Raw genomic sequence first — 27,136 nt, forward strand, 5'->3', positions numbered from 1 at the left:
CCGACCCGCGCATCAGGGACATCACGGAAGATACGTTGCTACTTAGACCTTCGTATTGTAACCTTACACTACTTCTATATTTCTCAATATTTCTCTTTCCCTGAAGCTCCTCCCTCCACAGCAGCACGGCTCTATCATCAGCGCATGTGCAGCTCCTGAACAGCTCTGTGAAGCGTTTCATCCTGTCAGAGTTACTCAAGATGTGACGGAGCATGTGATTTGTTGAATGTAGTGAACGAATCCGCCTTTCACTGAACGAGATCGAGAGATATTCTCATTCGTGAACGAGTTTGATGAACTGATACATCTCGTTTATGAACTAAATGAATGAGTACACAGGGTCAGTGTAAATCTCCATCAGCAATCAGCAGACACAAAGCGCAGTTATAGGAGCTGTGCAGATACGCTCGTTTGCATATTTAACTGCCAGTAAAGTATTTCAGGTGAGAATGTAGTTGTTTAAAACTCAAATCTGTGGTTTATTTATAAAGACAGGCTCCATGTGATCAGGGGGAGATCAGTGATCATGTGTCTGTCGAGAGCATCCTCTCCTCAGCTTGATCTTCTGATGGGTGCCGCTGACTCTGATGACTCTTTAGTGTTAAACATAACATAGCATTCGTTTTGGGTAAATCTAACAGGTAATCTTTGGCCTTTATTCAATTAATCTATTTCTTCCAAGCTAGATCCTTTTTATTTCTGTAGAAATATGAAGAAGTATACAGCGACGATGATTTTGTCCTCCATTGTTGTTTGGGATTTTCCCTCCGCTCGCTATGATGTAATCACGTCACTACTAGAGCAAGCTCCTGATTGGTTAAAACACAAAACGCTCAATTCATGCGGTGTCTATCACACGAATCACGTCTTTCGCCCCGCCTCATTCGCCTCTTTCCCGCTAGAGGATGTCTATTTGCATCTTTGCATTGACTTAAGATGAATATTGTGATCTACAGAGTCAAATCAAGCAAAACTAAATTACAATCTCCTGCAGAACCTGCATCTACACTAAGATGTGATTTAAACCCTTCAACAAAGCTGATTCAGTACTGTGTAGCTCCCTGAAACCCAACTGAAGTTGGTCAACAATACTAATAGCACTCCGGTATGAAGATATCTGATGGTAAACAACCTTTTCCTGAACTTTGGGAATGAAAGACAGTTTAGAGATGGGTCTGTAGTTATTCAAGTCATGCTGATCTAAAGGAGTAACAAGGGCTTTACTGTAGCATGATTGTAATTACCCCACTGACCAATGAACTATTAACTATCCAGTCACAACTGGACTCCTTAATATATGCAGGCAAAACAACAGAAGATTTCATACTAGAAACAATATCATGAAGCTGTGAGGGGGACACAGAAAAAGTGGAAGAGCACTTTCACAGAGGAGCATTTCCATGGATGAAAACCTCTGGGACTGAATATTTGAGTGAATACCCTCAATTAAATGGATAAAATGTCTTAAGAACTGATCACAGAAGTCAATAGAAACCTGAGGTGGAACATTAGTAGAGGAAGTTAGAAAGCATTAATTGTGCTGAAGAGAGCCTTGGGCCTCTGAGAGTTTTATTAGATTAAATCAGACGTTTATTTAAACAGCATCTGATACTGCCTTAGACACTACCCTGAACATTAGTGTGATAGATGAAGTTTATCCTCCGTCTGCACTCATCTGAAGCATCTGACCAGATCTTTCTTCACCACACTTCTTCTAATCTCAGAGGAGCAGCTGAGTCTCATGAAGCAGTATCACTACTACACTACTATAACCAGAACATCAGGATGAAAGATTTTCAAAAACATTAGGGTTTGAGAAGATAAACCTCAATGAAGGACCTAGCAGTAGAAGAATCAAAACGTCTAGACAAATGTGGTATGGTTTAGCGTGAGTACCAACTAATACAGAGTCAAAAACCACTGGATAATGATCAGAGATAACTGTCCCAAATCTCAAGGTTAGTCACTGAAACACCACGTCCAGGCTGTGACCCTTCTGAGTCCAGAAACAAACTGTTCACAATTAAGAGCAAGAACTCTTTTCTCCAGTGGGTTAGACCAGCAGCACACATGAATATTAAAATCACCCGAAACGAAACGTTTCATAATGTGGCATCAGGGAGGCCAGACAGTTAGGAAACTAGTGAATGAAGTCCTTCCAATAATAAGGTGTTCTGTGTACCACAGCACAGAGCATTGGGGGTAAGATGATCAGCCTTTAAGAGCTGCACCTCAAAGTTTGAACGTTTCATTAGAAGAATGCACTTATTACTCAAGTGTCTCGAGTGTGTTCTTGTGTGTGTGTGTGTGTGTGTGTGTGTCAGTGCCAGAGATCTGACCGGAAGGAACCTGTTTGAGTTCTGCTTTCAGCTGCTGAAGATGGGGATAGAGACAAGAGAAATCAACGAGAAGGTCCCTCTCTCACACACACACACACACTAACACTGACACACACACACACTCTCTCACACACACACTAACACTGACACACACACACACTCTCTCACACACACACTAACACTGACACACACACACACTCTCTCACACACACACACACACACTCTCTCACACACACACACACACACACACACACTCTCACACACACATGTTTGTTTTTGTGTAAAGTGTGTTCATCCCATAGGTGTAATGGTTTTTATTCTGTAGAAACTGTATATTCTATGTCCCTTCACCAACCCTACACCTAACCCTAACCCTCACAGGAAACTTTGTGCATTTTTACTTTCTCAAAAAAACTCATTCTGTATGATTTATAAGTGTTTTGAAAAATGGGGACATGGGTTATGTCCTCATAAGAACCCTCTCCTTGTAATACCTGTGTCATACCCATGGCATTATACAGAGTAGTGTCCTGATATGTCACAAAAACATGCCCACACACACTAACACTCACACACAAACACTAACACACACACACACACACACACACTAACACTGGTTTCCATATCTAATGGAGTCTATAGGTGTAACTGGTTTTAAACTGTAATCCCCTAACCCGCACAGATTTACCTGATCAGTGTGTTTGTGATAAATGTGATGTTTACATCTCATCCACACCTCCATACAAAGTTATTGACCTTAGGCTATGTTAGCATTATATGTTCATGCTACTTACATGAAAACACTGTTGTGCGTTCTCTTACACTCATTATAACGTGTGTGTGTGTGTGTGTGTGTGTGTGTGTGTAGCTGATGGTTCCAGCTCTTAAGTGTTCAGTCTTCCATCTGTTCTGGGAAGGAGCTAAGATCATGCAACAAACTCCAGCAAGAGACAAGGTGCAACATCTTCATCTCTGTCCTTGTTCATTCTCCTTGTGTTTGTTTGAATGTGGCTCAATCTTCAATCAGACGGTACAATGACTTCCTGTCAACTCACAGGAAACATGGATTTGAGACTGTGGTGTGTGTAAACACTGCTTCATCATCACACTGATGGAACTGAAGGTGCTCTGAGTGTCTGAGAACCTTTTCAACTGTTTTGCTTGTTCAGGCCCAAATCAACATCACTTTTGTTTGTATAGTGCTTCACAAAACTCTATTTCAATTCTATTCAGAAAATCAGGTTAATATTTATCATATCTTTGTGCCTTACAGTTTATCAGATTAGTGCTGGACAAAAATATACTTCCATTAGATGACGATATAAATGATCAAGCAGTTGAGCTTAGCTGTTTAGTATATAATGCTTTAGTGAGTGTAGTGTAAGTATTCTGCTGAACAGATCAAGGCTGTGATACTAACACTGTCCACTGGGGTCCCGGAGGATAAGAAATCTGTTAGGTTTGAACACTAATGTATAGGAACAGTTCATAGGTAGTGCATTGACAAAACAGGTTTATATGTCTTCAAAAAAAAAAAAAAAAAAGTATTTTTCTGACTAAGTCGCATCAGTCCAAAAATACGTCATGACGAGGAAAAAACATAAATCGCACTGGACTATAAGTTGCATTTATTCAGGACCAAGAACCAAGAGTTCACATGACCGTCTCCAGCCTTGAGAGGGCGCTCTCTGTCTTCAGTGTAGACTACAGGAGAACTGAGCAGCATAGAGCGCCCTCTGGAGGCTGGAGACGGTCATGTGAACTCTTGGTTCATTTCTCTTGGTTCATGTCAAATTCATTTTGATAAGTCGCACCTAAGACGCAGGACCAGCCAAACTATGAAAAAAAAGTGCGACTTATAGTCCGGAAAATACGGTAATGAATCACATTTTTGAGGGTCTAAACGTGCTCTCGCTCATGACACTGCACACACGCCAGAAGTGTATGTCTGATCTGGGTTTGAGAGGAGGCCGTGTCTCGATAGCGCCCCCTATACACTTTCAGAGAAGTACTCCGAGTTGTTTCACATACATGTACGAAATTCTGAAGACACATGCACCAATGCCTACTAAAAAGTCTCCCACAGCAAAATCCAACAGGAAGTTAGAATTTTTTCACTAAATCTTGTGTAGTTTTTGCCATTTTCAGTCATTGTATTATAAATATATAATCAGATAAATATAAATTGTTGTTAGTGTAATTTAAAACCCTTAGCGATGTTAAATTGTGAAGATCTTGAGTTTTTGTTGTAGGGCGTGTCTGTGGCACCCTGACAAATGTTGTTTTTTTCACCATGAAACAGGAAGTTGCTGTAACTCAGCCATACAATGCCTGATCTGCCCCAAACTTCACAGGTTTGATGGGAGTCCTGGCTTAAACACATCTACAGGCCAATATTCAGTTATAATCATAGCACCACCTGCTGGAAACAGGAAGTGACTTTTTTTACTCGGGATGCACAATCATGATTTTTCATGGCCGATTTTGATTTCCGATTTTTTTTTTTTTCAAACAAGAAAGAAGGAAAGTGTGCATAAACAAGATGTTTTATGGTATTTAATAGGACAAACTGGCTTTTGGCTATTGAAAACAATAACCGTGACCCTCTGAAATGAACTGCACAGTAAAGCAGACTACATTCAGTACAAACACAGATGATACAGACATCAGACTTTAGCTTCTGTTTCTGAATTGAGCTGAAACTACAGAGAACTGGCCTTAAATTAAAAGATTAACTGATGTGAAATTAAAGGAAATAACTGAATAGTTCTACAGACCAAACAACACAACCAACACACATTCAATGTTTCTTAATCAGCGTACAGTATTTTAGTTTTTAAATTTGTGTTTAACTTTGTGTATGTGTTTTTGGGGGGCACCATTGGGTAAGTTGTATCAAAATTGAGACCTACTGTCTTTATTTAGTCTTGATTTAGCAGATGCTTTTATCCAGAGTGACTCATAAATGAGGAGAACAGAAGCAATTAAACCAATGAAAGATCAACTATATGTTAGTCCCAGTCAGTCTGACCCAGTCGTGTGTGTGTGTGTGTGTGTGTGTGTGTCAGGCTGAGCTGAAGCGTGTGATGAAGGCTCTTCACTCGTTCTGTGTGGTGTGTCAGAGCTGTCTGTCCGTGGCTCAGAGTCTCATCAGGAACCAGGTACAGCCCTCAGTCCTGCGTCTCACACACACACACGGTTTAGACTGCTCTCATCACATCACGTCTGTTAGCTGTGCACACTACACAGCAGCGACTGACTAACCGTGAAAGCCAGCTGATGACACAAACACAGGAAACATTGTGATTTCTTGTTCAGCTCTAGATCCGCTGTCTCTGAGCTTCTCTTGAGTAGTTGGCAGTGAATGTGTTTGGTGTCCGCAGGCGTTTGTGTGTCTGTGTGACGTGCTGCTCGTCTTCGGGAAGCTGTGTGAAGGAGACGGTTCACCGCTGCAGCGCTTCAGTCCTGACGACTCTCTCAAAGCAGAAATGGCTTCTTTCATCATCGACTATGTCTTCAGCGAGCCTGACGAGGATCTGCCTGGTACACAGATAAACACATGCTCATACACAGACATTTACTCTGTAACCTTCTCTCAAGCAGCTGTCTTTTGATAAGAAGATGAAGCTCTTCATCAGATGTAGGTTGCTCAGCAGGTTTGTGCTGCAGGTGAGGAAGAGTGTGAGGAGATGAAGATGTCTGCTCTGCTGCAGAAGAGGAATCAGCTGTCAGGATACTGTAAACTCATCATATACGGCGTTCTGGAGCTGCGCGCCGCCACAGACGTGCTCAAATACTACAGTAAGGTGAGAGAACCTGAGCCTCATTCATCAAACAAACATTGGATCCTGACTTCTAAACACTGGATGTATTTGATTGTCTAACGTGAGGAAGAAATCAGGTTTACTAAAGGCATAAAATGAGGCTTACTTTTTCTGTAACCCTAACCCAACTGAAGAGCATGAATTATAACTACAAATTAGCAACTTTCTCCTAATAACATAACTGAAATAGATGGATTAGATATGATTTCCTTAAATAATTATACTTATATATGTATATATACAGTGCCACTTAACCTCTTGCAGAATCTGTAAAAAATTAATTTTAACAAAATAAGAGAGCTCTAACAAATTGCATGTTATTTTTTATTTAGTACTGTCCTGAGTAAGGTATTTTACATAAAGGATGTTTACATTTAGTAATTTAATAACCCCATTCAAAAGTTAGTGAACCCTTGGTTGGTAACACTGTGAGGTGACCTGATGATCCACGACTGTCTCTGTTTTATTTGATGGTTGTGCACGAGTTTGTTCTGAGCAGTTAAACTGAGATCTGTTCTTCAGACAAATCCTCCATGTGCTGCACATTCTTCAGTTTTCCAGCATCTTTGCATTTCCAGCAGTGACTGTATGATTTTGAGATCCATCTTTTCACACCGAGCACAACTGAGGGACTCGAACACAACTCAGTCTATTGTTCGCTATCTGCCTCGGCTCGGTGTTCATCACAGCAGTTCAGTCAGTCACTGTTTGAGTGCATGCATTACTCCGGGATATTGGTTTGTTTGAACTCAGAGGGAGTGTCAGCCACATTAAAAAAAAGTGAACATCTTAAGTCATTTGTGGATTAATGCGTATTGGAGACGGGAACCGTTTAAAATGATTCAGTTCGATTTGGTGAACTGGTTCATGAAGACTCTCACAACAGACACGGAAGAGAAGACAATGCTGAATAAAGTCATAGTTTTTGCTATTTTTGGACCAAAATGTATTTTCGATACTTCAAAAAATTCTAACTGACCCTCTGATGTCACATGGACTACTTTGATGATTAGGGCTGGGACAACGCGAAAATACGTCGACGCAAAATATGCACGTCGATTCGTCAGACCCGAAACAAAAATGTCGGCGTCGGGGAGTAGAAGCAACTCGACTCGCTCCTCAGACTTTCAGACGTGCAAGATGACATGCACTCGTTCCTCTAAAGTATGGGAATTCTTTAATTTAAAAGGAAACAATTTCATGATCTGTCGTCTTTGCAAAATGGAAATGGCCTTCTATTCCAGCACACGGCACTGCACCAGCACCTGAAGAGGATCCACCGGGAGCAGCTGGAGAGGACGGAGCACCCTCAGTTTTTCTTCAACTCCCCACTTTCCACTCGATGTTGGAGTAGGCTATAATACGCTGTCGAAACCTAAGGTTTTAGGCTACAGTGTATGTTTTCTGTGTAATTAATTACTAATTAACTGTGTGTGTGTGTGTGTGTGTGTGTGTGTTTTTGTGAGAGAGAGAGAGAAAGAAAGAGAGTTGTGAGCTAAAAGATTGTTTGATGATATTTGTGTGCGTGTTTGTGTGTGTGTGTGTGAGAGGCGCGATCGAACAGTGGAAAGTCTGGAAAGCCTGGGTGATGTTTTAATTTGTGTATTGAATGCTAGACATCAAGTTGTTATTTTCATCTGAAAGAATTACAAGATGCACTTTTTTCAGCAACCTAGGCCTTTGTGTTTTCAAGGCTTCAAGGTTTTATTGAATGCTACCTCTGACTAAGAAAAGCATTACTTTGTACTTGTATAATGTTTTATTTTGGAATTTTAAGAGCAATAAACATATATTGCAATGTTAAGGAATTAATTTATTTTTTTCATTCAGATATGTAAATCATGTATAAATTGCTATTAGTCAATTAATGGGGAGATAATCGAGAATCGAATCGGATTGGGGAAAAAGAATCGTTAGATTAATCGATGCATTGAACAAATAATCATTTATCCCAGCCCTAGTGATGATGTTTCTCTTACCTTTCTGGACATGGACAGTAGACCGTACACACAGCTTCAATGGAGGCACTGAGCTCTCGGACTAAATCTAAAATATCTTAAACTGTTTTCTGAAGATGAACGGAGGTCTCACGGGTTTGGAACGACATGAGGCTGAGTTATTAATTACATAATCTTGATTATTGGGTGACCTAACCCTTTAAAGAGTTCTGCGTAATGAAAATGTGTGCATTGAATTGATTGTCGTGTTCAAATGATCACTAAACGTTTGTCATGACATCTCTCTGCTTGCATGATAAATATTATTTTAGAAATTAATAATTATTTTAGTTTAACACGACATATAAAAATGTGTCGAGGCCAAGACCGAACTCGAGTACTACAGCCCTAGTTTGATATATATTCAGTTAACTAGGTCTACGTGAAATTATATAAATGTAAAAAGCATGCAGAAGGATTTTGCAGTTTACAATTTATAATTCCTGGAATATTGAGTTTAATAAACTAATAAATCAGAATATGTGCACTCTGTGTATGATTTGGTGATAAAGGCTACGTGATAACGTCAGATTGCACCCCATTACAACAACACTAACCATATTATCGCAGACAATGCTGTATATTACACACCCCTGACTCGACTTGAGTGGGAAATGAAATCATCTGCGGTTGTGCGATGCACACTTGTTTGCACGAGAGCGAAAGTGTTTTTGTGAGTCTAACTTGCAAACGCCAGACTAGGGATATGCTGGTATCTAAGTTTCCTGTTGCGGTTAATTGATAATGCTTTTATCACAGTATTGAAATTTAGTTTAAAAAAAGTGGTCATAATACAGTATAACAGGTTAAATAACTTTTTTTCTTATAACAAAAATAACTAAACATTTAAAACAAAGCAATACAGAAAAATATATAAAAGTTAAATGTTTTACACATTAAAGTACAAAAGACAAATAGGTATCACTTTACAATAAGAGCTCATTAGTTAACCTTAGTTAATGCATTAACATTCAAGGCAAGTTTTTTTATACAGCACATTTCGTACACAATGGTAATTCAAAAAGAAATAAAAATAAAAAAATCATGAAAAATTATCACAAAAATAAAAAGCAATTTAAGAACTTGAAAATGATTTAAAAGTTGACTTAAAATGAATTTAAGACAGTTTAAAAATAGAAAATGATTTTACATAAAATACAGTGCAATACATAAAATATAGTGTAATCAGTTCAGACATCGCATAGTGCTCATTCAATAAGTGCACAACTAAACAATGAGTAATAGCTACATTTACTATAGATGTTATTGATCTTTGTTAAAAAATACAAGTCTTAGTTCAAGTTAGCTCATTAAATAACACAGTTGCAACTTTCAATGTTAACAATGTGTTATTAAATATTGGAATACCTAAGATTAATGAATGTTCAGAAGAATTTTTTCATTGGCAGTTTATGTTAACAAATGAAGCCATAATGTAAAGTGTGAATGAACAATAAAAGATCAAAACACTTTCCAACAATATCTAGGGAATTTGTAGTCCAGATTAAAAAAAAAAATGTTTGAAGATAAATAGCCTGTTAAGTCTAAATATTTCAGTAGTTGGCTCTGTAATAAACACCATAGGCCCAGGGCAAACACAAATCTGAATGGTTAATTAAGATTATGTGTATGTTTCCAGGGTAAGGGCTGTATTTAGCGCCATCTGCTGTCAGAGAGTGAATGTGCTTTCATTCAGCGCGTCTGTCACGTGTTCTTCATGTGCTTCTCATGCATGCCTGTTTACATCAGAGCGCACAAGCTCTTTCAAGCAGCATACAGCGGTGTTGTGCATTTTAAGCAGCATCAAACCTGCTCTCCTGCAGTCTGTGTTCTTCTGGCTACTCTGTAATAAGTAACAAATATACTTAGGGGAGATGTATCAGAGTAAAACCATACATTTTAATTAGGAAATGAAGTGGAGTAAAAGTTGCCTGAAATATAAAAAGCCAAGTAGAGATACTACCAAAAAATACTTAAGTACTTAAGTACTGTAACAAAGTATTTTTACTACAGAAGACTCAAGTCTAATCAGATTCAATGATCTATGCTAAACTAAACTAAAAGTGTTAGCTCCAGACCCGGAGATCATCTGAAGGGATCCGAATATGGTAAAACTCAACTGTTTAACTCAGGAGATGGAAAATGAGCCTATTTAAAAAAAAAAAAACACACACACAAAAAAAACTGGAGTAATCCTTCAATTTGAAGATCAATATACTGTAAATTAAAATTAAAACATGCAAGTCTCTTCTGTTGCTGCTGAAGGGCAGTACTGAATGTGTAGTTTCTCCTTCTGGAGAATTAGTGAATGTTAGAACCTTTTTTAATAGTGTGTTTGAGTCTCATTTGTCTTCAGTGTGAAAAGATGGATCTCAAAAAAGATGAACTGTGATTTATAAAGGAGGACGCAGTAAGGAACATTTTAGAGAAGCCTGAATGTTTTATAAATTCTTGGTAGGAACAATTTAGAATGTTTTGTTTACAAATTAGGATCATTAAATGCACATCGTTATAAACTGGCTCATTCTGTGCTGTGAACATGTTTTTAACCTTTGTGCGTTGTTGGGGACGTTTTCGTCCACTAGGGGGTAAATTTGAGTCTTATATTGGCTACAACTTTCTCTGCGCCTGAGCTAATGGAATGATTTTTGGTGACAAATCTTATTTTGACCCATATTTTGGGAAAATGCTTTGAAATTTTTAAAAAACTCAACGGTACACTGTGGGCAAATTCACTACACTTTCAGGATGTTTGTGGATGAAAACATCCACTAAATTAAACTGCTGTAAAAATGTATCAGAAATATTTTTTTCAATTTTTATTTGCATAAATCTATTAATCAACCTCAGTCCTGATCAAAACTACCAAATTTTTTAAAAAATTCCAAGATTTTAACTTTTTTTATTACAAAGTTCATAAATGATGTCACTGATTTTTTTTTTTTGGGGGGGAGCACACAAAATTAAATATTTTCAATATAAAAAGTGATTGTCGACTGGATATTTTTTTTTTTACCTATTATCACAGTCTTGGGCATGTCAAATATTAGTAACAAGATTGGCTTTGCTTGATTGTTTGTGGTTTTCCCTTTTGGGAAGGTAAAAAAAAAATATTTTTAAAGTTGATCACTAAGTGGGACCATTAACCCTTCAAATAGGCCTGTGCAAAAAAAGGCTTAGTTTCTGGCTTGTATATGGAGTTATATGGAGTATAACAGCAAATTATAGTGTTTGTGTGTGTGTGAGATTCTTGATTGTTGGTGGTTTTCCCTGTTGGGAAGAGGTAACATTTGTTATTCTTACAGTTGATCACTAGGTGGGACCATTAACCCTTTAGATAGGCCTGTGCAAAAAAGGCTTGGTTTCTGGCTTGTATGGAGTTATATGGAGTATAGTAGCAAATTATAGTGTGTGTGTGTGTGTGTGATAGAGAGAGAGAGAGAAAGAGAGGGTGTGAGAGAGACCTTTGTGCACTTACCTTGATGTACAGTATCTGAAAAAATCGAAATATGCACCTCATGCTCTCAGAACTACATGGAGTAAACAATAAAAAAGAAGTGTGTTTATGCACATGCTGCCTTTTGATGGTGAAAAGTACAGATGGCCTATATGTGAAATGCTCCTCTTTTCTTGATTGTAAAGCCAGTTTAAAACCTTAAAATCCTGTAAAAAAAATCTACTTTGCATCAAATTTTGCATAAACTTTAAATAAGCTGCAGCTCACTGGAGGGGTCACGCTACATAATCATTTCTAAAAGTTTGGTACAAGTCAAGCCCTTTCTCGTGTTGCTTGCTGCTCTTCTCACCATTAAATGACCAGCACGACAGCATGCAAGTGTTTAAATCCACGTACTTAGCTTTTGTTTAGTTTAGTCTCATTAAGTCTGACGTCACGTAGCAGCGCTTCCGTGTCCAAACGCTTTATCAGTTACCACAAGAAAACAACAAAAGGTGCTAATATAAACTCACAATGTTATAGAATACTAGCGAAAAAGTTATAATATTAACCTTTAACTCCATACCGAAGTCCCAGATAGCCAGACAATGAAAATATTAATATAAAAATATATATATAAAAGTTATTTGTGTTTGGGACGCTGTGAGCACGGAGACTGTAGTGTATATCGTAAGTCTGAAAGGGTTTAACTTAAATTATCAATATGAATAAACAGTGCTCATAAATGGCTGCTAAGGTCATATTCTCAAGTGAAGCGGGTTGAAGCCTGGACCCGGAAACAGCGCTTCTTACGTCATCACTTAACAACCAAATACTTTCACCACCATTAAAAGGCAGCAGGTGCATAAATACACTTTTGTTTACTCCATGTAGTTCTAAGAGCTGAGGTGTACATTGTGATTTTCTGAAATACATTAAGGTAAGTGAGCAAAGGTCTCTCTCACACACACTCTCTCTCTCTTTCTCACACACACATACACACTCAATATAATATGCTGTTATACTCCATATAGCTTCATATACAGGTCAGAATCTAAGCTTTTTTTGCACAGGCCTATCTAAAGGGTTGATGGTCCCACCTATTGATCAACTGTAAAAAAATAACAAATGTTACCTCTTCCCAAAAGGGAAAACCACAAACAATCAAGAATGCATGATTATATGGTGTCATGGCTTTGCAATCAAAAAATGTAGTTATAATGGAAGTCAATGGGGCAAAAACAGCCACCAACAACAAATTAGGGAGAAAAAATTTAAATCTAATGCTGCACAAAAACTAAAAATACATCAAAGCCAATGTTGTTACTAATCTTTGACATGGCCAAGCCTGTGATAATAGGTAAAAAAAAAAAAAATCCAGCCACAATTACTTTTATATTGAAAATAAGTTATTATTATTATTTATTTTTTTTTAAAGTCACCTTTATTTATATAGCGCTTTAAACAAAATACATTGCGTCTAAGCAACTGAACAACATACATTAGGAAAACAGTGTCTCAATAATGCAAAATGATAGCTAAAGGCAGTTCATCATTGAATTCAGTGATGTCATTTCAGGTCAGTTTAAATAGTGTCTGTGCATTTATTTGTAATCAAGTCAATGATATCGCTGTAGATGAAGTGACCCCAACTAAGCAAGCCAGAGGCGACAGCGGCAAGGAACCGAAACTCCATCGGTGACAGAATGGAGAAAAAATCCTTGGGAGAAACCAGGCTCAGTTGGGGCCAGTTCTCCTCTGACCAGACGAAACCAGTAGTTCAATTCCAGACTGCAGCAAAGTCAGATTGTGCAGAAGAATCATCTGTTTCCTGTGGTCTTGTCCTGGTGGTCCTCTGAGACAAGGTCTTTACAGGGGATCTGTATCTGGGGCTCTAGTTGTCCTGGTCTCCGCTGTCTTTCAGGGATGTAGAGGTCCTTTCTAGGTGCTGATCCACCATCTGGTCTGGATACGTACTGGATCCGGGCGACTGCAGTTGACCCTCTGATTCTCCAGCTTACCAATGAGAGGTTCCAGGTCAACAACGAGCCAATACCAACAGTTCTGGAGAAGCCCATCAAAAGCCTCGGACGCTGGTGTAGCGCAGAATACTCGAAGCTGATAGAGCAACTCAGGCAGGATACAATCAAGAAGATCAACAACACTGCTCTCCCAGGGAAGCTGAAGCTATGGTGCTTTCAGTTTGGGCTGCTGCCCCGTCTCATGTGGCCAATTTCTATTTATGAGGTCACGCTCTCCCATGCCATTAGACTGGAGAGATTAGTGAATGCACAAGTGAGGAAGTGGCTGGGACTGCCGAGATGCCTTACCAGCATTGGCCTGGATGGCAATGGAGCCCTCTCCCTGCCAATCTCAAGCCTGGTGGAGGAGTACAAATGTGCCAAATCAAGGCTGGAAATGACTCTCACAGAATCCCGGGATCCAGTCGTCAGAGGTGCTGCTCCTACCCTAGCAACGGGGAGGAAATGGAAGCCGTCAGCAGCGGTTGCGGCGGCAAAGGCTGCCCTCAAACACCGGGATATAGTGGGGCAGACCCAACATGGCAGAGGGGCCTTGGATTGGAAGCAGCAACACCAACATGGCAAAAGGCGACTCCAACCGAACGGCAGCACATGGTGGTGGAGGAGGTGCGCCACCAGGAGGAAGCAGCCAGGTGTGCCAGGGCTGTCTCCCAAGCCCAGCAAGGCCGTTGGATGAAGTGGGATGGCGTGGAGAGGAGAAAAATCACATGGAGTGAGATGTGGGGTATGGAGACTAATAGACTAAGTTTCATAATCAGGGCCAGCTCTACCACAAGGCTCTTGAAGGAAGTAGGGATCAGAGGGCAGTCCCAACAGAGGGCAATCAAAGAACTTGCCACTGTAGCGGAACAGAGCAGTCACTGGCTGTGGCTGAAACGTAGGGACGCAACATGGGCTGCCAAATGATCGCATGGTGCCACCACCGTGCGACACACACCCGGGTCTGATCAACCCCGTGTGTGTGTGTGTGGTGGGCCAACCCCGGCAGAGGGTGTCTTGTGATAAGTGGCCGAAACACCCAATGAGGTCGGGCACACAACTGAAGATGTGTCACACTGATGGCACCATGAGAAATTTCACCCCACACAAGATGACATCCCCATTCAATTGTTGTGCTGAAAGTTAGGGATCTTTAACATCCAGTCCTACTAAGAATCCTGGATACAGACTGGATCTGGTGGCTACGGTGACCTCGGAATAAGAGAAAAACAGACTAATATTAGCGTAGATGCCATTCTTCTAATGATGTAGCAAGTACATAGGGTGTTATGGGAAGTGTTCCCGGTTCGGGTTTGCCTAATTAATGCAGCCTAAAAATCCTTTAACGGATTTGGATATTAAAAGCATATTAGTTTGTTATGTGTTTGCCAGGTTAAAGAGATGGGTCTTTAATCTAGATTTAAACTGCAAGAGTGTGTCTGCCTCCTGAACAATGTTAGGTAGGTTATTCCAGAGTTTAGGCACCAAATAGGAAAAGGATCAGCCGCCCGCAGTTGATTTTGATATTCTAGGTATTATCAAATTGCCTGAGTTTTGAGAACGTAGCGGACGTAGAGGATTATAATGTAAAAGGAGCTCATTCAAATACTGAGGTGCTAAACCATTCAGGGCTTTATAAGTAATAAGCAATATTTTAAAATCTATACGATGTTTGATAGGGAGCCAGTGCAGTGTTGACAGGACCGGGCTAATATGGTCATACTTCCTGGTTCTAGTAAGAACTCTTGCTGCTGCATTTTGGACTAGCTGTAGTTTGTTTACTAAGCGTGCAGAACAACCACCCAATAAAGCATTACAATAATATAAACTTGAAGTCATAAATGCATGGATTAACATTTCTGCATTTGACATTGAGAGCATAGGCCGTAATTTAGATATATTTTTTAGATGGAAAAATGCAGTTTTACAAATGCTAGAAACATGGCTTTCTAAGGAAAGATTGCGATCAAGTAGCACACCTAGGTTCCTAACTGATGACGAAGAATTGACAGAGCAACCATCAAGTCTTAGACAGTGTTCTAGGTTATTACAAGCAGAGTTTTTAGGCCCTATAATTAACACCTCTGTTTTTTCAGAATTTAGCAGTAAGAAATTACTCGTCATCTAGTTTTTTATATCGACTATGCATTCCATTAGTTTTTCAAATTTGTGTGTTTCACTGGGCCGCGAAGAAATATAGAGCTGAGTATCATCAGCATAACAGTGAAAGCTAACACCATGTTTCCTGATGATATCTCCCAAGGGTAACATATAAAGCGCGAAGAGTAGCGGCCCTAGTACTGAGCCTTGAGGTACTCCATACTGCACTTGTGATCAATATGATACATCTTCATTCACTGCTACGAACTGATGGCGGTCATATAAGTACGATTTAAACCATGCTAATGCACTTCCACTGATGCCAACAAAGTGTTCAAGTCTATGCAAAAGAATGTTGTGGTCAATTGTGTCAAACGCAGCACTAAGATCCAATAAAACTAATAGAGAGATACACCCACGATCAGAATCAGAAAGAGCTTTATTGCCAAGTATGTTTGCGCATACAAGGAATTTGTTTTAGTGACATAAGCTTCCAGTACACAGAGACACCAACACACAGACAAAAAAAAAAAATGTAGTCAAATAAATAAGTGTATAAACAATTGTGCTATAAATGATAATGGGATAGGATTGAAAAAGATGCAGGGATGTACTAGGATGGAGGGGTAACAAATAAATATAAGGATGTTACACTTTTGAAAGTGAAAGTGAAGTGACATTCAGCCAAGTATGGTGACCCATACTCAGAATTTGTGCTCTGCATTTAACCCATCCGAAATGCACACACACAGAGCAGTGAACACACACACACTGTGAGCACACACCCAGAGCAGTGGGCAGCCATTTATGCTGCGGCGCCCGGGGAGCAGTTGGGGGTTCGATGCCTTGCTCAAGGGCACCTAAGTCATGGTATTGAAGGTGGAGAGAGAGCTGTTCATGGGCTACCCCCACCCACAATTCCGTCTGGCCCGAAACTAGAACTCACAACCCTTCGATTGGGAGTCCAACCCTCTAACCATTAGGCCACGACTTCCCAAAAAGTAAAGTGAGTGAAAGTGAAGTGACATTCAGCCAAGTATGGTGACCCATACTCAGAATTTGTGCTCTGCATTTAACCCATCTGAAGTGCACACACACAGAGCAGTGAACACACACACACACACTGTGAGCACACACCCGGAGCAGTGGGCAGCCATTTATGCTGCGGCGCCCGGGGAGCAGTTGGGGGTTCGATGCCTTGCTCAAGCGCACCTAAGTCATGGTATTGAAGGTGGAGAGAGAGCTGTTCATGCACTCCCCCCACCCACAATTCCGTCCGGCCCGAGACTAGATCTCACAACCCTTCGATTGGGAGTCCAACCCTCTAACCATTAGGCCACGACTTCCCAGAACACGACTTCCCAGAAGTTTGTTTGCATAAACATAAGTGGGGAACATTTAACTGTTCATGAGGTAGATTGCCTGGGGGAAGAAACTGTTTTTGTGCCTTGCTGTTCTGGTATTTGCGGCTCTGAGACGCCGGGTGAATGGCAAAAGTTCAAAAATGTGAATGGTGACTTGGATGTGAGGGATCCAGAGTGATTTTATGAGCCCTTTTCCTCACTCTGGATGTATACAGTTCTTGAAGGGTGGGCAGGGGAGCACCAATAATCCTTTCAGCAGTCCGAACAGTTCTCTGTAGTCTTCTGATGTCCGATTTTGTTGCTGAGCCAAACCAGACAGTTATAGAAGTACACAGTACAGACTCAATGACGGCTGAGTAGAACTGTTTCAGCAGCTCCTGTGGCAAGTTAAACTTCCTCAGCTGGCGAAGGAAATACAACCTTTGTTGGGACTTTTTTACAATGGAGTCAATGTGATTGTCCCACTTCAGGTCCTGAGAGATAGTGGTTCCCAGGAATCTGAATGACTCCACTGCAGTCACAGTGCTGTTCGTGATGGTGAGTGGGGAAAGTGCAGGGGGGTTTCTCCTGAAGTCCACGATCATCTCCACTGTTTTGAGCGTGTTCAGCTCCAGGTTGTTAAGACTGCACCAGACAGCCAGCTGCTCAACCTCTTGTCTGTAAGCAGACTCATCACCATCCTGGATGAGGCAGATGACTGTAGTGTCATCTGCAAACTTCAGGAGCTTGACAGAGGGGTCTTTAGAGGTGCAGTCGTTGGTGTAAAGGGAGAAGAGCAGAGGGGAGAGAACACATCCCTGAGGGGCGCCAGTGTTGGTGGAGCAGCTGTTTGATGTGAATTTCCCCAGTCTCACTAACTGTTGCCTATCTGTCAGAAAGCTGGTGATCCACCGACAGATAGAGCTAGGAACAGAGAGCTGGTGTTGAAAGCCGAACTAAAGTCCACAAACAGGATCCTCACATAAGTCCCTGTTTTGTCCAGATGTTGCAGGATGAAGTGCAATCCCATGTTGATTGCATCATCCACGGACCTGTTTGCTCGGTAAGCAAACTGCAGGGGGTCCAGTAAGGGTCCAGTGATGTCCTTCAGATAACCCAGAACCAGTTTTTCAAACGACTTCATGACGACAGATGTTAGAGCCACAGGTCTGTAGTCGTTAAGTCCTGTTATCTTGGGTTTCTTTGGGATGGGGATGATGGTGGAGCGTTTGAAGCAGGAAGGTACTTCACACAACTCCAGGGATCTGTTGAAGATCTGTGAAAAGATGGGGGCCAGCTGGTCAGCACAGATTTTCAGACAGGCTGGTGTAACACCATCTGGGCCTGGTGCTTTTCTTCTTTTGTTCTTCTTGAAGACCTGGCGCACATCATCTTCACAGATTTGAAGAGCAGTAGGTGTGGAACGGGGGATTGCAGGAGGTGTTAATGGATGTCTAGGGAGATGGTCAGAATGGGTGTTGGGGGTTTCAAATCTGCAATAAAACCTATTCAAGTCATTAGCATGCCGTTGATTAGCCTCAGTGCAAGGGGATGGTGTCTTGTAGTTTGTGATGGCCCTCAGTCCTCTCTAAACTGAAGTTGAGTCGTTGTAAGTAAACTGGTCTTCCAACTTTTTAGCGTAGGTCTTTTTAGCCGCTCTGATCTCTTGGTTCAGTGTGTTCCTGGCCTGATTGTACAAGACCCTGTCCCCATTTCTGTAGGCATCCTCTTTGGCCTGACGAAGATGTCTGAGTTTTACTGTAAACCATGGGTTATCATTGTTGAATGTTAAATAAGTCCTGGTAGGAATGCATATATCCTCACAGAAACTAATATAGGATGTTACGGTCTCTGTGAGTTCGTCCAGATCGGTGGTAGCAGCTTCAAGCACACTCCAATCAGTGAGATCAAAACAAGATTGTAAATCCTGCTCCATTTCGCTGGTCCATCTCTTCACAGTCCTTACTACAGGTTTAGCAGATTTAAGTTTCTGTTTGTAGGACAGTATAAGATGAATCAGACAGTGATCAGAACGTCCCAAAGCTGCTCGTGGAACAGAGTGATATGCATCCTTTGTGGTGTAGCAGTGATCCAATATATTACTGTCTCTGGTGGGACATGTAACATGCTGTCTGTATTTTGGCAGTTCACGGGAGAGATTGGCTTTATTAAAGTCCCCCAGAATGATTAAAACAGAGTCCGGGTGTTGTTGTTCTGTCTCTGTGATCTCATCAGCAAGTTTCTGTAAAGCTGAGCTCACGTGCGCTTGAGGATGGATGTAAACACTGACCAGAATGAACGAGTGAAACTCCCGCGGCGAATAGAACGGCTTGCAGTTGACAGACTGCATTTCTAGATCAGGACAGCACATTTTCTTTAACACAGTTACATCTCTACACCACCGCTCATTTATGTAAAAGCATGTCCCGCCGCCGCGCGATTTCCCCGTGGATTCTGATTCGCGATCCGCTCTGAACAGCTGAAAGTCCGGCAGATGGAGCGCGCTGTCCGGTGTGGTGTCATTCAGCCAGGTTTCCGTGAAACACAGAGCAGCAGAGTGAGAGAAATCCTTATTTGTCCGAGAGAGCAGAAGGAGTTCGTCTGTTTTGTTAGGTAGAGAGCGGAGATTTGCCAGATGGATGCTAGGCAACGGCGTTCGAAATCCGCGCTTCCTGAGTCTGACGAGCGCTCCCGCTCGCTTCCCCCGTCTGCGCGTCCTGAAGCGTTTGATCAGCGCCGCCGCTCCTCCGATAACAACGTTCAGTAAAACGTCTGAATAATTTAAATCTGGTAAAAGATCTTGTGGTGTGTTCTGCCGAATGTTCAGCAGTTCATCCCTGGTGAAACTGATAGTGTTTGTTAAACAAAAAACAGGAAAAACAAACAAAAACAGTACAAACACTGGAGAGCCAAGCACTGAAGCAGCCATGCGCGGCGCCATCGAGTACTACAGCACTCTCTCTTGCCCAGGGCTGTAGTACTCGATGGCGCCGCGCATGGCTGATCAGATGATAAGAGCAGATCATTTGTAACTCTAAGGAGAGCAGTCTCAGTACTAGGATACGGTCTAAATCCTGACTGGAAATCCTCACAGATACCATTTTTCTTTAAGAAGGAATATAATTGTGAGGATACCACCTTTTCTAGTATCTTGGACAGAAAAGGGAGATTCGAGATTGGTCTATAATTAACTAGTTCTTTGGGGTCAAGTTGTGGTTTTTTGATGAGAGGCTTAATAACCGCCAGTTTGAAGGTTTTGGGGACATATCCTAATGACAATGAGGAATTAATAATAGTCAGAAGAGGACCTATGACTTCTGGAAGCACCTCTTTTAAGAGCTTAGATGGTATAGGGTCTAACATACATGTTGTTGGTTTAGATGATTTAACAAGTTTATACAATTCTTCCTCTCCTATAGTAGAGAATGAGTGGAACTGTTCCTCAGGGGGTCTATAGTGCACTGTCTGATGTGATACTGTAGCTGACGGCTGAATGGTTGCAATTTTATCTCTAATAGTATCGATTTTAGAAGTAAAGTAGTTCATAAAGTCATTACTGCTGTGGTGTTGGGAAATGTCAACACTTGTTGAGGCTTTATTTTTCGTTAATTTAGCCACTGTATTGAATAAATACCTGGAGTTATGTTTGTTTTCTTCTAAAAGAAGAAAAGTAATCAGATCTAGCAGTTTTTAATGCTTTTCTCATATAAACATCAATTCCATGTGACAGTATTAAATCTAGAGTATGATTTCGACAATGAGTAGGTCCTGAAACATGTTGTCTAACACCAATAGAGTTCAGAATGTCTATAAATGCTGATCCCAATGCATCTCTTTCATTATCGACATGGATATTAAAATCACCAACTATTAAAACTTTATCTGCAGCCAGAACTAACTCGGATGTAAAATCACCAAACTCTTTAATAAAGTCTGTATGGTGGCCTGGTGGCCTGTATACAGTAGCCAGTACAAACATAAAAGGGGATTTATCATTAACATTGGTTTCTCTGGATAATGTTATATGAAGCACCATTACTTCAAATGAGTTATACTTGAAGCCTGCCCTCTGAGAAATCCTGAAAACGTTGTTATAAATTGAAGCAACTCCTCCACCTTTGCCTTTAAGACGTGGCTCGTGTTTATAACAATAATCTTGGGGGGTGGACTCATTTAAAATAATGTAATCATCAGGTTTTAGCCAAGTTTCTGTCAAACAGAGTACATCTAGATTATGATCAGTTATCATATTATTTTACAAAAAGTGTTTTCATAGAAAGGGATCTGATATTCAAGAAGCCAATCTTTATCATTTGTTTATCCATATTGCATTTGTTTTTTATTTGTTGAACCTCAATTAAATTGTAAACCTTAACTTGGTTTGGCCGTTTTTTGTATTTTCTAGTTCGGGGAACAGACACATTTACATTTACATTTACATTTAATCATTTAACATACACTTTTATCCAAAGCGACTTACAAATGAGAACAATAGAAGCAGTCAGGTCAACAAGAGAACAACAACAGTATACAAGTGCCATGACAAGTCTCTTTTTTTTTTTAAATTAAATGAAAAAGACAAGAAAAGGACAAGTACTGGTGTTAGTAGGTTAAGTGCAGGCAAAAAAGATGAGTCTTTAGATGTTTCTTGAAAATGAGTAAAGACTCAGCTGTACGAATTGAGATTGGGAGGTGATTCCAGCAGCTGGGCACAGTCCAGGAAAAGGTCCGTGAGAGTGATTTTGAACTTCTTTGGGATGGCACCACAAGGCGTTGTTCAGTTGCAGAGCGCAAACTTCTGGAGGGCACATAGGATTTAACCAGTGAGTTTAGGTAAGTTGGTGCCGTGCCAGTAGTCTTCTTGTAGGCAAGCATCAGTACCTTGAATTTGATGCAAGCGGCTACTGGTAGCCAGTGTAACCTGATGAGGAGAGGCACAGTCTCTATAGTGTGATATCTAGGTGAAAGAGTCTCTATGTGCTGAGAATTAACTGACCTCTGTGATGGGAGGCAGCTAGCAGACGGTCGGTTTAGCCAGTCTGTCTGCTTCCTGACCTGGGCCCCAGTTAGTCAAGTATAAACACTAAGACTATTTGCCATATTTCTAGACAGAAGAGTGGCGCCACCCCAGGAGGGATGAAGACCATCTCTTTTAAACAGGTCAGGTCTGCCCCAAAAGCTTGTCCAATTGTCTATATAACCTATGTTATTCTGTGGGCACCACTTAGACATCCAGCCATTGAGTGATGACAATCTGCTATGCATCTCGTCACCACGGTAAGCAGGGAGGGGACCAGAGCATATTACAGTGTCTGACATCGTGCTTGCAAGTTCACACACCTCTTTAAAGTTATTTTTAGTGATCTCTGACTGGCGAAGTCGAACATCATTAGCGCCGCCATGAATAACAATCTTACTGTATTTACGTTTAGCATTAGCCAGCACTTTTAAATTTGCCAAGATGTCAGGCGCTCTGGCTCCCGGTAAACATTTGACTATGGTGGCTGGTGTCTCTATATTCACGTTCCGTACAATAGAATCACCAATAACTAGAGCACTTTCATCAGGTTTCTCAGTGGGTGCATCACTGAGTGGGGAGAATCTGTTTAATGTTTGGATCGGAACAGAAGAGCGGTGTTTTGACCCACGACTACGCTGCCTCACCGTCACCCAGTTGCCCTGCTGCAGGGGCTCTGCTGGAACCGGACAATGTACAGGAATCCCTGAGCTAGACGCATCCAAAGCCGTATCTAGAGCCCTAACATTCTTACTGTCCTCAATTAAAGTTTGGATGCGTGTCTCTAATTCTGAAATCTTCTCTGTCAGCCTAACTATTTCCCTGCATTTATCACATGTGAATCCCTCATCTGTGACAGAGATAGATAAACTGTACATGTGGCAAGAGCTGCAAATAACAATAGCAGGAGAAGCCATTACTCACCGTGCTTGATGAAATATTCTTACTGCGGTTGTTTGATGAACTTGTGAAAAACTGGAGCGAGAGAGAGGAGAGGAGAAAAGAACGCTAATGACAAGCTAACGAGTGCTAACGCTTTGCAGATGTACTGCACTCACGGATATAAAATAAAAGTAAACAATCAAAGTTAATCTGATAAGATTGATCGATAATATCAGAAATATGGTGTGAATTAAGTTATATTTTACCACTTTAAAAACAGAGAGTGATATTAAGATAAAGATTCTAGAGAACAAATAAAATAAAAACAGCTAAACGGAGCTACGATTAGCTGCAGAAGTCCAACAGGAAGTAGAGAAAACACTGTCCAACAGCCTCCCAGATCAGTGACATCATTTATGAACTTGGCAATTAAAGAGTTAAAATCTTGGATTTTTAAAAAAACATTTGGTAGTTTTGATCAGGACTGAGGTTGATTAACAGATTTATGCAAAAAACATTGAAAATAAATATGAATCTGATACATTTTACAGCAGTTTAATTGAGTGGATGTTTTCATCCCGAACAACTCGAAAGGGTAGTGAATTTGAACAATCCACAAGGGGTTAATAAATAATGAACAGCTAAATAAAGTGTTAATGTTGTAATGTAATGTTTAAGTTATTCTTTATTTTTTTAGTTCTACAGAGATTTCGGTGACATCATCAAAGAGACGCTCAGTAAATCCAAGATGATCAGCTCAGTGGAAAGCGCCAGGACTGTGTGTTTGTGTCTGCAGCAGGTGTGTGTGTGTGTGTGTGTGTGTGTGTGTGTGTGTGTGTGTTTGTGTCTGTGTCTGCAGCAGGTGTTTGTGTTTGTGTTTGTGTGTGTCTGCAGCAGGTGTGTGTTTGTGTGTGTCTGCAGGAGGTGTGTGTGTGTGTGTTTGTGTGTGTCTGCAGCAGGTGTGTGTTTGTGTGTGTCTGCAGGAGGTGTGTGTGTGTGCGTGTGTGTTTGTGTCTGTAGCAGGTGTGTGTGTGTGTGTTTGTGTGTGTCTGCAGCAGGTGTGTGTTTGTGTGTGTCTGCAGGAGGTGTGTGTGTGTGCGTGTGTGTTTGTGTCTGTAGCAGGTGTGTGTGTGTGTGTGTGTGTGTCTGTAGCAGGTGTGTGTGTGTGTGTCTGTGCGTGTGTGTGTGTTGTGTCTGCAGCAGGTGTGTGTGTGTGTGCGTGTGTGTTTGTGTCTGCAGCAGGTGTGTGTGTGTGTGTGTTTGTGTCTGCAGCAGGTGTGTGTGTGTCTGCAGCAGGTGTGTGTGTGTGTGTTTGTGTCTGTAGCAGGTGTGTGTGGGTGTGTCTGTGCGTGTGTGTGTGTGTGTGTCTGCAGCAGGTGTGTGTGTGTGTGTGCGTGTGTGTTTGTGTCTGCAGCAGGTGTGTGTGTGTGTGTGTTTGTGTCTGCAGCAGGTGTGTGTGTGTCTGCAGCAGGTGTGTGTGTGTGTGTTTGTGTCTGCAGCAGGTGTGTGTGTGTGTGTGTGTTTGTTTGTGTCTGCAGCAGGTGTGTGTGTGTGTGTGTGTGTCTGCAGCAGGTGTGTGTTTGTGTGTGTCTGCAGCAGATTGTGTGTGTGTGTGTCTGCAGCAGGTGTGTGTTTGTGTGTCTGCAGCAGGTGTGTGTTTGTGTGTGTCTGCAGGAGGTGTGTGTGTGTGTGTGTGTATTTGTGTGTCTGTAGCAATTGTGTGTTTTGTGTGTGTCTGCAGCAGGTGTGTTTGTGTCTGTGTCTGCAGCAGGTGTGTGTGTGTGTGTGTGTGTGTCTGCAGCAGGTGTGTGTGTGTGTGTCTGCAGCAGGTGTGTGTGTGTGTGTGTCTGCAGCAGGTGTGTGTTTGTGTCTGCAGCAGGTGTGTGTGTGTGTGTCTGCAGCAGGTGTGTGTGTGTGTGTGTGTATTTGTGTGTCTGTAGCAATTGTGTGTTTGTGTGTGTCTGCAGCAGGTGTGTGTGTGTGGTGTGTCTGCAGCAGGTGTGTGTTTGTGTCTGCAGCAGGTGTGTGTGTCTGCAGCAGGTGTGTGTTTGTGTGTGTGTCTGCAGCAGGTGTGTGTGTGTGTGTGTGTGTGTGTCTGCAGCAGGTGTGTGTGTGTGTGTGTGTGCAGCAGGTGTGTGTGGTGTGTGTGTGTGTCTGCAGCAGGTGTGTGTGTGTGTGTGTGTGGTCTGCAGCAGGTGTGTGTTTGTGTCTGTGTCTGCAGCAGGTGTGTGTGTGTGTGTGTGTGTGTCTGCAGCAGGTGTGTGTGTGTGTGTGTGTGCAGCAGGTGTGTGTTTGTGTCTGCAGCAGGTGTGTGTGTGTGTGTCTGCAGCAGGTGTGTGTGTGTGTGCGTGTGTGTTTGTGTCTGCAGCAGGTGTGTGTGTGTGTGTTTGTGTCTGCAGCAGGTGTGTGTGTGTGTGTGTCTGCAGCAGGTGTGTGTGTGTTTGTGTCTGCAGCAGGTGTGTGTGTGTGTGCGTGTGTGTCTGCAGCAGGTGTGTGTGTGTGTGTGTGCGTGTGTGTTTGTGTCTGCAGCAGGTGTGTGTGTGTGTTTGTGTCTGCAGCAGGTGTGTGTGTGTGTGTGTCTGCAGCAGGTGTGTGTGTGTTTGTGTCTGCAGCAGGTGTGTGTGTGTGTGTGTGTGTGTGTGTGTGTGTGTGTGTGTCTGCACCAGGTGTGTGTGTGTGTGTGTGTGTGTGTGTGTGTCTGCAGCAGGTGTGTGTGTGTTTGTGTCTGCAGCAGGTGTGTGTGTGTGTACAGTCAGCGGTTCTGTCGGCACTTTCATCTCTTTGTTCACTCTGTGTGTGTGTGTGTGTGTGTGTGTGTGTGTAGCTCTTTTCTGGCCAGGAGCAGGACAGGCGTGATGAGGAACTGGCGGAGATCAGATTGCTGGCGAAGAAACTGGCGATGAACTTCAGCATCAACCTGCGTCTGATCCGTAAACCGCTGCTGGCACTACACCAGTGTGTATTCACCCTCTCATAACATCTCTCTCTTCTCTCTTCTCTCTCTCTGTCTCTCTTTCTCTCGCTCTCTATCTCTCTCTCTGCCTCCCTCTGTCTCTCTTGCTCTCTCTCTTCTCTCTCTCTCTCTCTGTCGCTCTTTCTCTCGCTCTCTATCTCTCTCTCTGCCTCCCTCTGTCTCTCTTGCTCTCTCTCTTCTCTCTCTCTCTCTCTGTCGCTCTTTCTCTTCTCTTTCTCTCGCTCTCTCTTCTCTTTCTCTCCTCTCTCTCTCTCTCTCTCTCTTCTCTCTCTCTTGCTCTATCTCTTCTCTCTCTCTCTCTCTCATTCGTGGCTGTTTGTCGTTTGTGTAGGGATGGCATCTGTTTTGCGAGTCAAGGGCTTGACGAGGGAGACCTGATGAATTTGAGCTTTCTGGAGATTCTGAGTGAATTCAGTTTCAAACTCCTGCAGCCTGAGCGCAAGCAGCTGTGAGTATCACTAACCTAACACTCACGTGATCCAACACAGGACTAATCACCACATCAAGAATAACTCTTTATTCACGCTTTACTTGTTCAGAAGAATTAGGGTAAGTTCATCCTGGAAATGATCCTGGACTTATTTTACCAGAGATATGTTCCATGTACTGTGTGTGTGTGTGTGTGTGTGTGTGTGTGTGTGTGTGTGTGTGTGTGTGTGCTGCAGGTCGATGTCACTGCGCCGTGTGTTTGCTTCAGTGATCAACAATGAGTTTGTGAGGATCTACGAACGATCGCTGACTTCAGGATCAAAAGAAACTCCAGCAGCAGAAACACCCAGCAGGAAACGCAGACGCACACACAGTAAGTTCACGCACACACACACACACCTGCTGTAGACACACACTCACACACACACACACACCTGCTGCAGACACACACTCATGCACACACACACACACCTGCTGTAGACACACACTCACACACACACACACACACCTGCTGCAGACACACACTCATGCACACACACACACACACCTGCTGCTGCAGACACACACTCACACACTTAATCTCACACACACACTCTCACACACACGCACGCGCACACACTCTCACTCTCTCTAACACACACACACACACTCTCTCTCACACTCACTCTCACACACACACACTCACTCACACACACACACACACACACTCTCACCCACACAGTCTCTCACACCGTCTCACTCACAGACTCTCTCACACACACACACACAGACACT

At 42.0% G+C, this 27,136-nt stretch overlaps 1 protein-coding gene across 1 annotated transcript in view; it reads left to right on the forward strand.

Annotated features, from left to right (window-relative positions):
• The window catches only part of LOC113085491 (cohesin subunit SA-2-like), a 37,079-nt gene extending 11,193 nt beyond the window's left edge, over positions 1 to 25,886 (forward strand). Inside the window, exons 19-25 of the mRNA XM_026255164.1 lie at positions 2,325 to 2,412; positions 3,208 to 3,294; positions 5,408 to 5,500; positions 5,723 to 5,882; positions 6,009 to 6,145; positions 23,657 to 23,765; positions 25,870 to 25,886. Of these exons, the coding sequence (XP_026110949.1) occupies positions 2,325 to 2,412; positions 3,208 to 3,294; positions 5,408 to 5,500; positions 5,723 to 5,882; positions 6,009 to 6,145; positions 23,657 to 23,765; positions 25,870 to 25,886 (691 nt within the window). The remainder of the gene's footprint in view (positions 1 to 2,324; positions 2,413 to 3,207; positions 3,295 to 5,407; positions 5,501 to 5,722; positions 5,883 to 6,008; positions 6,146 to 23,656; positions 23,766 to 25,869) is intronic.
• Positions 25,887 to 27,136: the final 1,250 nt, after the last annotated feature.

The sequence above is a fragment of the Carassius auratus genome, unplaced genomic scaffold (assembly GCF_003368295.1).
Source record: "Carassius auratus strain Wakin unplaced genomic scaffold, ASM336829v1 scaf_tig00041688, whole genome shotgun sequence".
Classification (NCBI taxonomy): Eukaryota; Metazoa; Chordata; class Actinopteri; order Cypriniformes; family Cyprinidae; genus Carassius; species Carassius auratus.